The 10,151-nt window shown below is 36.0% G+C and overlaps 1 protein-coding gene across 2 annotated transcripts; it reads right to left on the reverse strand.

Moving 5' to 3' along the window:
• Positions 1–2,832: 2,832 nt before the first annotated feature.
• On the reverse strand, positions 2,833–7,213 carry PIF4 (phytochrome interacting factor 4). Of its 2 annotated transcripts, none has more exons than XM_059595832.2 (8): positions 6,845–7,213; positions 6,256–6,347; positions 5,342–6,107; positions 4,947–5,045; positions 4,798–4,863; positions 4,098–4,163; positions 3,763–4,017; positions 2,833–3,547 (listed from the first exon to the last, which is right to left on the reverse strand). In XM_059595832.2, exons 2-8 carry the CDS (start codon positions 6,324–6,326, stop codon positions 3,422–3,424), a joined length of 1,449 nt encoding a protein of 482 aa, XP_059451815.2. In that variant the 5' UTR covers positions 6,327–6,347; positions 6,845–7,213; the 3' UTR covers positions 2,833–3,421. The 2 variants fall into 2 exon arrangements, with proteins under 2 accessions (XP_059451815.2, XP_059451816.2); XM_059595833.2 differs by lacking the exon at positions 6,845–7,213 and adding an exon at positions 6,549–6,628.
• Positions 7,214–10,151: the final 2,938 nt, after the last annotated feature.

Here is a 10,151-nt window from a genome sequence, read left to right on the forward strand (position 1 = left end):
GCAGTGTGGGCCACCTAAGGTCGGACTCGATCGTGCCGCTAGTGTTATATACAGTAGCGTACAATGCCTAGGGCACTGTCATTATATTTCAGGTCCCTCGAGACACCGCTAACCCTGCTGAGAAGGGGTAATATCTCGAGTAGATCATACTGTTGAACTATGACAGTTACTTTATATTATATGCATATATCATATATTTATATCACATCTATGAAAAATTGTCATAATGGAACTATTGCATACTTTATAAAACCAGAGTTCATTACAAAAACTGGCATGAGCATTATATGCGTTAACATTCACTAAGTCTTTAGACTTACCAATTTATTTTATATTTTCCCCCCTTCCATTACGAATAATTGAGCTGTTTAGTTAGCTTAGAGAAAGATGCCATCGAAGCAGACGTGGGTGATCACGCATGATTTGATTCGAGGAAGATGCCTTCGGAGGAAGATGCTTAGGGCACTGTCATTGTATTACAGGTCCCTTGGGACAGCGCTAACCCTGCTGAGAAGTGGTAACATCTCGGGTAGACATACTGTTGAACTATGACTGTTACTTTATATTATATGCATATATCATATATCTATATCACATCTATATAAAATTGTCATTATGGAACTGTTGCATACTTTATAAAAACCAGAGTTCATTACAAAAATTGGCATGAGCATTATATGCGTTAACATTCACTAAGTCTTTAGACTTACCCATTTATTTTATATTTTCCCTCCTTCCATTACAAATAATTGTGCGGTTTAGTTAGCTTAGAGGAAGATGCCTTCGGAGCAGACGTGGGTGATCACGCATGATTTGATTCGAGTAATTTTCGAGGACTTAGATCCAGTTGGTTACATTCTATGTGGACTGATGGATGAACTACCCGAGCAGACATGATCAAGATTGTTATCTCTTTACCTTTGCTTAAACTTAGGATTTGATTTGTTGATTTTTGGTTAAGACAATTATATTATGGGTTGAAACCTTATTTGATGATGGTCGGATGACCAGTACATTTGATGATTATCTTTATATTATGAGGTATTTTGTTTACTCTGGTGTATGAATGTGTTGTTGTGTATGTAATGCTCTTTTTTCCTATAGTTTAGAAAGTTTTCCGCTGAGGTCTCTCGTCTATGAGAGATTGAAATATCTGAGTACTGTCCCGTGAGGGATAGGGTTGGGAGACAAACCATGTGATCAATTACTGGTTAATTGATTTGCCCATCGGGGTCGTTACAACAGTAAAGTCTAACTCCTAAATGTATTAAAGTGGTATTCACTTTACATTTGAGTTCGCAATACTCTCAGAATTTAGAATCAATGTCATAAGGAGTCTTTGAGTTTCACATCATTTCTTTTGACAATGTTTTAAAGGAATGAAAACTTCGATCGTATAATCAATGCATTGTATCCACACTAACACATCAATCAAGAAAATCGAATTAAAATTTGACAATATGAAATGAGAATAGGAGACCAATTGAGAATGCTTCCAAATACGAGGTAAGAAACAACCTATCTTTTTTTTTTTTTTTTTTTTGACATGTCCACACAAGAGGGGACATGTCAAACTAAAGAATGTGCACGAAAATTGACATATTTAATAATTTTTAAATTAACTTTTTAGTACTTAGGTTTTCATATATATATATTTTTTTTTCCACCTATGTTTCAATTCGTGTCACAAATGATACTTGACTTATGAGTAAATACTAGTTTAGTATCTCTGTCGCTATTCCATCAGTCAAACTAACAAACTGCCATGAGAGTGGTTCCGACAACCCCCTGTGGCCGGTCTGGGGGTGACCGAACCATTTTCAAAACTCTTAGGGGGTGGTTCTGCCACCCCCAATGGCCAAAAATGGGTGGCCAAAACCACCCTCAGAGGCCATGGGAGTGGTCGAACCACCACCTGACCGGCCATAGGGGGTGGTCGAAACCACTCCCATGACAGTCCATTAGTTTGGCTAACGGAATGGTAATGAAAGTAATAAATTAGTATTTACCCATAAGCTAAGTATCATCTGTGATACGAATTGAAATATAACTCGAAAAAAATAAAAACTTGAAAACTTAGGTACTAAAAAGGTAATTAACTCTAATTTTTACAGCTTTTCAAAAAGAAAAAAAGAGCAAATTAAGTCTAATATCAGCAACTACATTAGCAAAGTTCTAACTCAAAAACAAACTTGAATTTTGAATATCATCCCCGTCAAGGATAAAATTATCAACCCCAAACAAACCGACTACATGAGTAGCCAAAAAAAGCAGCTAGGGTTTGACCTACAGCAGCATTTTGAGTGCAAATCCTTTTGGTGACGGGAAGAGTCATACTTGTTTGGCTTTAACATATATCCACTGGTAAGAGATGACGGTGGTGTTAATGGTAGTGGGGGACCATACGCATCTGAGAAGCATGCTCAAAGTCGCTGATTAACAGATTAACGTCAGAAAAGCATTGCCGTCAAATCAAAATTTATATCATGGAGTCACTTTTATTTCATCATTGAGAGCTGAAAAAGGAATTTATGTGGCAAACGGCAAACCCCTGCACCTGCGGGTTCCTTGTGACCACTCACTCCTCATAGGTTGTAAATTGAGATAAGGCAACCACTCATCCCTTTCTCTCTTCAAATCTCATAAATAAATCTAATCTATATAAGACTATATAAATTGATTATAATTTAGTTAATTAAGTCAAAATTTTCAATCTTAATTTATGAATTTGATGTTAGGTTTGAATTAAGTTTATGAGTCGTGTTGAAATTTTTTTTTAACTAAACACTGTAATATAAAAATGCGAATTGAAAATATTGGAGAATATAAATCTTTATAAACTCAATTCTTATCTATTTATAAATTTTGAACAATACAAGAAAATTGAAAAAAGACCCTACAAAATACAGTTGAGAATTGAATTATATTCTCTGAAAAAAATAAAATTATACAAATGAATTAACTTAAGTTGCCTTAAACTAATGTCCATAGCTGGATATATAGTGGACACATGATGTCAATTTAGTGTTTGAGTGACATTTCAAACCACCTAGCCAAATTAGACAATACTAAATTGCATGAAGTACACAGAAATAAAATCTCAATAAGACAACTATTTTTTTCAGATATATAGGTAGACCAAGGCGGTTGCCTACCCATATTCCGCTATCCACCCGACATATGTATGGACAGTGGATATGGTACCTGCTCGCTCGGGGTTGAGAGCTGAAAATTTGCCTGTAACCCATGCGGATGGGTGGAAAGCAAATGCACAAACCGCCCACTTGAATATCCCTATCCCCAAGTTATGGTTTGAATGTTTCTTTAAGAACAATTCTTGAAATGAGAAATGGAGAACCTATAATTCACCAAACTACAGCATCATTCTTTGCTTATAATTGTACATTCCCTGATATCAATGTTACAAAACAGGTGCGGCATCATTAGTTGTGGCTCCTCCATTCAAGTGTCCATTGCTCGTCACAGGGGATGCTTCTGTTTGACTCTGTTGCATTGCTTGGGAACCAAATCTGAATACATTAAAGGGCTACACCACAAAAGCAATATGAAAATGATCAAATATTATTTCAATGACAAAACCTAGTTTCTTACTTTGAGTTCAAGAAAGTCAAATGGTTTTCTTCAAAAGCTGACAGTTTTTGACACCAACGTGAACCCAATACAAACCCATTACGGAATTAGTGGGTTAGGGTTGAGTAATCTAACCTGTTTAATTAAATGAGTTGAGTTAGGTTAACTAACCTGAGAGGCGGTTTGCATCTGATGGAAGCGCATGTAGCGTGCATATTGCTCATAAAAATTAGAACCATGCATCTGATCTTGGTAGTTAACAGGATTCAAGACTGGAGTTTGGCACATCATAGGCTGGTTTTGTAAATGCAGAGGATTGTGAATAGAAGGCATAGGAGGAGGACCAATTCCCAAGCCCATTCGGGAGATATAGTGATGGACTCCTGGAAACATTACTGGAGCCATCCCATTTCCCATCCACATTACCTAAAACAGCAAGTTTAGTAGCCTGCATGTGTAAGAAGAATAAATCTAACTTGGGTTTTATGAGCTTCTGTGATATGCACCTGAAGTTGCAGCTGAAGTGACTTCATGTATTCAATTGCCTCATCCAGCATTGATGCTTTATCAGTCTGCAATATAAGGAAAATTCTGTCACAAAACAATTTAATTAGAATTTCATGAAAAATGAGATGGAAAGTTTTTTCCTTTTCTACTATGTTTTAACAAATTCAACATTAAAAGATGCAACAAAAAGATGATCAGCTGAAGACACAAATAGAGCTTTATGCTGACAGTCAAGGAATGTGTTGAAAGAATCTTTCTTGCCATTTTGCTTTATTTTCTCAGAGACTCATCATGATAACTTTTCGTACAGCCTTGAGTGAAGATATTTCTTCCTTTCTTTCTGCCCCCAATTTTACACCTTTCTCCAGTATAATGCCACCTTCAATGTGTAGCCATTTTGCTTTATTTTCTCTTCTTCTCATATGATGTCATCTCTAACTTTGAATGCAGGAATAATTCTGTTTCTTATTATCCATCAAAACATTCTCAATTTTGTGTTTACTTAATTAACTTTTATTTACATAGTGTCATCTCTTGTACTTCTACAGATAACAAACATCCTTAAAATTCATCAGAGCCGGAAGGCTGGGGGGATCAATAACTGTGTTGAAGAAAAATAAACACAGCTTGACCATTCTCTCTCAGGAACTTCAATAGTTGTTCACATTTGGTGGCAGGCAATTGATACAAAAAATGCACCTTGTTGCAGTGTGGTATGAGCTCCTGCAATGCTTTCATCTTCTCATTGATCCGATCTCTCCGTTTCTGCATCAGCAGATTAGTAAGTTATAGTGGCAGTTTACAAACTCTTAATACTTTGACAAGCAAGGGAATTCCAGATTTCTTACCCTTTCAGAGAGGTTATGCACTTCAGTCGAACGGCTCCTGCGGGAAGACACTGATCGTTGTGCTGGTTTGTTTCCACCAGCTGATTCATGTTCAGCAGCCTAAAACATATTTAGACATATTCAGAAAACAAAACTAAATGATGTCAAAAGAAAGAGTAATAAGGGATCTTTCAACCCCAACACATTTACTCAGAGTGGTAAGTTACTTGGCTCTAATGCCTCGGGAAGCATTAGGTATAAGGTTCAACCTCTTGAGTGCAAACAACGAATTATATTGATTGATCAGGGATCTATCAGGGGAGAAGCCCACGGGCAAAAGCTCTTGTTCAGGGATCTAGTCGGGCGAAGCCCGGATAACCCGGTTATTATCAAAAAAGAAAGAAAGAGAGTTTCACCTCACTTTGGCACTCTGATGACTCCATATCCCTTCCCTTCCTCTTCTGGCTATTGACACCTGTAGATTGCCTGCAAGTTCCTCCAAAACTATTTCCTGATCCACCAGAAGATGAAGTAACCGTTGGTTCAAGTGTGTCCGATTTCGGGTTCTCAGTCTGAGGTATTTTCTCTTGAAAATCTCCTTTAACAGGTCCAGCAGAAAAACCAGAAGTCCCAACGCCATCATTTGGTACTTGGTTGCTGTCACAGTGGCTGGATCCAACTGTCATTACCGAACACTCTCTAACCTCGGCCGTTTGACTCAAACCAACTGATTTTTTCCCTCCATATTGTCCACTTGAAGATCCTAATTGAGAAAAATTCACAACTTTTGCAGGACCTGCTAAATCATGATTTTGTTGGGCTGATTCAGGAAACAGAAATCCGGGTGGAGGAGGCATGGAGTTTCCAGGAAATTCAGGACCAACAGAAGCACCAAACTTAACAAGCTTGTCTTCTTTGGTTGGCTTATCAACTTCCTTAGGATCAGAAGGTGGCAATTCATTGAACAAGTTGGAATAGAAATCTTTCTCGAAGGGATCTTCAAGTGGGAATTGGATCCATGACACATTCTCTTCATCTTGAATCAAATTGCTTGAATACCCAGATGGTTGATCATGTTTCTGACTTGAATCATTAGGACTGAGGCTTGGTTTTCGATGTGTTTGACTATGCAAGACTACCTGCCCATTTTGCCATAAGAGCTCCACTAACTCATTATCTGGCCTGCAAAATCGGCCACCCCAATCAACAAAATGTTAACAGGGAAAACAAAAATATTCTAAACTCTTTATTTCTTGAACAAAAAGATTTCAAAGAGCAACTTAGCAATATTTTTGGGAGGGAGAGAGAGAGAGAGAAACAGAATACAGACCCCATGGATCTCTTCTGAGTGGTCACAGGGAGATCAACCTCAAAATTCCAATCAGGAAGGCAACGATTCATGGCAGGCCAAACCCAGGTTTACTGTGAAACAGGAAAGATGAGAGCTTCAGTTTTGAGATATGATCAACTGACGAGCTCTGTCTCAAAAACAGAGTCTTTCAACAGTAACACACACTCCCACTAAAGCAACACACTTAAGCAACGAAAGGTAATTAACTATTTTATTAATCAACTAACTAATTAACTAATAAACAAAGGAATAATAAATCATTTTTTCCATACCTTTTATGGAACTATCCTAAAAGAAATGAAAAAGGAGAAGCAACCCCAATCTTCAGAAAATCTAACATATATTGGAAGAAAAGGATATTTGAGATACTCATGGAACTCAAATAAAAAAAGCAAAGCAAAGCAAAGCAAAAGGTTGAAGAAAATTCAAACTTTGGTGGGAGAAGAAATGGAAAAAAAGAAAAAATAGAAATCGGCCACAGTTTCTGCAAAATAAAGTAGAAATGAAAACTAAACTAGAAATTAAAGAAAACCCAGAAACAGAAACTGGAAAAGAAACAAGCATATACCTGACAAAAGCCAATTTCTGACTCCTCTTGAACAAGAAACTGAAGCCCTTACAGTTTTCTCTCTGTTTGTGTATTAAAGAGAGAGCAAAGACAGAAACAGAGAATAGACCAGAGAGTTAACACAAGTTGGAGGCTAGAAAGACAGGGACCTCACACATACACAGAGACAGATGTCAGAGCATACATGCCGTAGTAACACAGTTCTTTCTGGTTTTGTACAGAAACGCGCAGGCTGTCCACGTGGCAGTTAAGCTGTGGGTTGGATGTGAATCTGGCAGACAGAGGCCCACAAGGACTGGAAGGGCTGACTGTGTTTGGTTTTGCTGCGGGAAAGGAAATTTACAACTTCAAGGCCATGGGTGTGATCTGAAAATGAAAACTTGTGGTGCCACGCCCAAGTGGTAAGGGTATATTTCATTGCGCAATGATGAGGGACAAAGTTGTCAGATGGAAAATATTTGACAGCTCATCTATAGATTGACCAATTTGGCAGGCAGGGGTGTCATTTTGCAAATGCTGGTGGTTATTGTTAATGGTGTTGATTGCACACCCAAACCGGAGGTAACTCTGATATTTAAGTCAGTAAAAATTTTATGTAAAAAAAGAAAGCTAAAGTGGAAGAAATCAGAATATGAGAAGAATGAACCATGCTGGGATGGCTGCTATTTTCTTACACCTAGTGTTCCTTATCCTAAACACATGGCTAGGTGTCACCCTTTGATTAGGCACGCTCGGGCTATTCTAGCATCTTAGCCATGCCGTGTAGTGAGGTCCTCTATTGTACGTTGCCTACCAGCTAAATGTGCTCGCAGAAGAGCAACGGAATGCACCTCTCACCCATATGTGTCTCTAGTATCCCAAATTCTCTGCGGAGAATATAGGGGATAGTTATGATGATGTGGCAGGTTGTAATCCTTTGCTATGTGTTCTCTAATTAGCTCATGAATGTCAAGGGGGTCAACATACATTTCCTATAGGATATAAGGCCAAAAGGTTCAAGTCCTAGTCTTTCGGTCCGTCAGGCCTTGCTTAATTAAATACACCATTCATAATAGGGGTGTCAATGCGGTTACAGTTAGCGGTTATTGGTAATAACCACTAACCGTAACCGCTTTAGCGGTTAGTAGATTTTACTAACCGCAACCGTTAACTGCCTAGTTAGCTACTAATTGCTGGTTAGCAATTAGTCAAATAGGTAACCGCTTGCTAACCGTTTTTTTCAAAATTGTGTTTTTTTTTTTTTTTTGACTTTTTGGGCTTTTTTTACTACTATAGCATTTTTTTACCCTTATTTGTTTTTTTGTATTTTTAGTGTTTTCTTAGGCCCAATTGCTATAAAAAGAGCCCATGTTGAAAAATCAAAAATATTTGACCTCAAATTTACATTTACTTGTACTTAATCATAACTTGTTAACTTTGAAAAAAAAAAAAAAAAATTCAACACAACATATAAAAAAAAGTTCAACACAACATATAAAAAAAGTTCAAATAAAACATATGATATATATGATTATATGTATTGTTTGTTATTATATAATCATATGATTTAATAATCAATTCATCATGTGATATAATCATATCAATGATAGTGATAATATTACTAAATTTAGAATGATAGTACATTAATACTTCAATTGTATTTATAAGTAACACATTGTTTAATCCAATGTCAATTACTTAATTTGATATTATACGAATCACATTATCATTGCGCATTAATAATATGATTCACTTGAATAAAGTATTTGAATTGTCGTTGAATCATATGATTAAGTGTTGATATTATACATTTATACTATTCATATGCATATATGTATAATTATAATTTATAATATATATAGACTTATAAGTTTATAACATACATTGGAACTAAATCTCTAGGTACTTAAGTGTTGTATTAGTATGAGTTGGTATACTTATGACTTATATCATATTATATATGTATAATTTGTTATTATATAATCATATAAATTAGAATGATAATACATTAATACTTCAATTGTGGTTATAAGTAGCACATTATTGAATCTAATGCCAATTACTTAATTTGATATTATACGAATCGCATTATCATTGTACATTAATAATATGATTAACTTGAATAAAGTATTTGAACTGTCATTGAATCATATGATTAAGTATTAATCTTATACATTTATATTATTCATATGCATATATGTATAATTATAATTTATAACATATATAGACTTATAAGTTTATAACATACATTGGACCTAAGTCTCTAGATACTAAATTGTTGTATTAGTATGAATTGGTATACTTATGTGTTATGTCATATTATATATGTATAATTTGTTATTATGTAATCAAATGAATTAATGATCAATTAATCATGTGATATAATCATATAAATTATAGTGATAATATAGTAATACTCAAATTGTGATTTAATTATCTAAAAAAAAAATGTGAGTTAATGATCAAGTGATTATGTTATATGTATAAATATTATTATAATTATAATTATAAAAATATATTATATAAAACGGCGGTTAGCGGTTAGTAAACCCAATAACCTCTAACTGCTAACCGCTAGGCGGTTATAGCGGTTAGGCGGTTAGCGGTTAATGCGGTTAAGCGGTTAACTGGCGGTTTCTAATCGCCCACATTGACACCCCTAATTCATAATGCAATCGGCAAAAAGGATCCTCTATCAATTCTCTATGCTAAATTTGAGATATGACTTATTTCTTAAATTTAATCAATATAATTCTTGTAATGTGATGATGTAGTAAATCGTACGCTCAACATCAAGTCAAGAAGCCTTACAAAATGAAGTATAAGTTAGTACGAAAACTTGTCAAGTGTGTCGGAGAGGGATACCTCTGATACTTCAGTCAGTTAGAAGCTCTAAGCATAAGGTTTGCAGTGGTGGGATAACAAATGTATTGAAAGAATGAATGTACCTGGAATGGCAACCCTTTTCCTTCATACGCAGAGGGCCTCTCGCTATATATGGCATTTTCCATGTGGTGCTTAATCACTGGGCAATACCATGTCCTAGCATGGCACTTGGTTAATGTCCTTTAGTGAGGTATGACAATGCGAGGGTAGTGGCATTGCATTCTTTGCGTCCTACAATCGTCGATGGGTGTCAGATAATGCCATGCTCCTTCTAACTTTATGTGGACATTCCCAATTTCATGCCAGGAATAAGCCAGTTGCAATGAGGTGGTAAGATTGGTGGTTATCTACTATGTGCCCTTCCTCATTCCTTAGCCAAATGGGTGATCGACCTACCAAGCCCGGATGGTTGGAGATTTAAGGCCTAGGGGTTTGTCCTCAA

This window comes from Corylus avellana, chromosome 5 (genome assembly GCF_965113065.1).
Source record: "Corylus avellana chromosome 5, dhCorAvel1.hap1.2, whole genome shotgun sequence".
In the NCBI taxonomy this organism is placed as follows: domain Eukaryota; kingdom Viridiplantae; phylum Streptophyta; class Magnoliopsida; order Fagales; family Betulaceae; genus Corylus; species Corylus avellana.

Coding starts and splice junctions, on each gene's coding strand:
- PIF4 (XM_059595832.2), bottom strand. CDS start 6,326: ATGAATCGTTGCCTTCCTGATTGGAATTTTGAGGTTGATCTCCCTGTG. Junction 4,864..4,946: donor TGCATAACCTCTCTGAAAGG/GTAAGAAATCTG, acceptor CTGCTGATGCAG/AAACGGAGAGATCGGATCAA. Junction 4,018..4,097: donor CACTTCAGCTGCAACTTCAG/GTGCATATCACA, acceptor TTGCTGTTTTAG/GTAATGTGGATGGGAAATGG.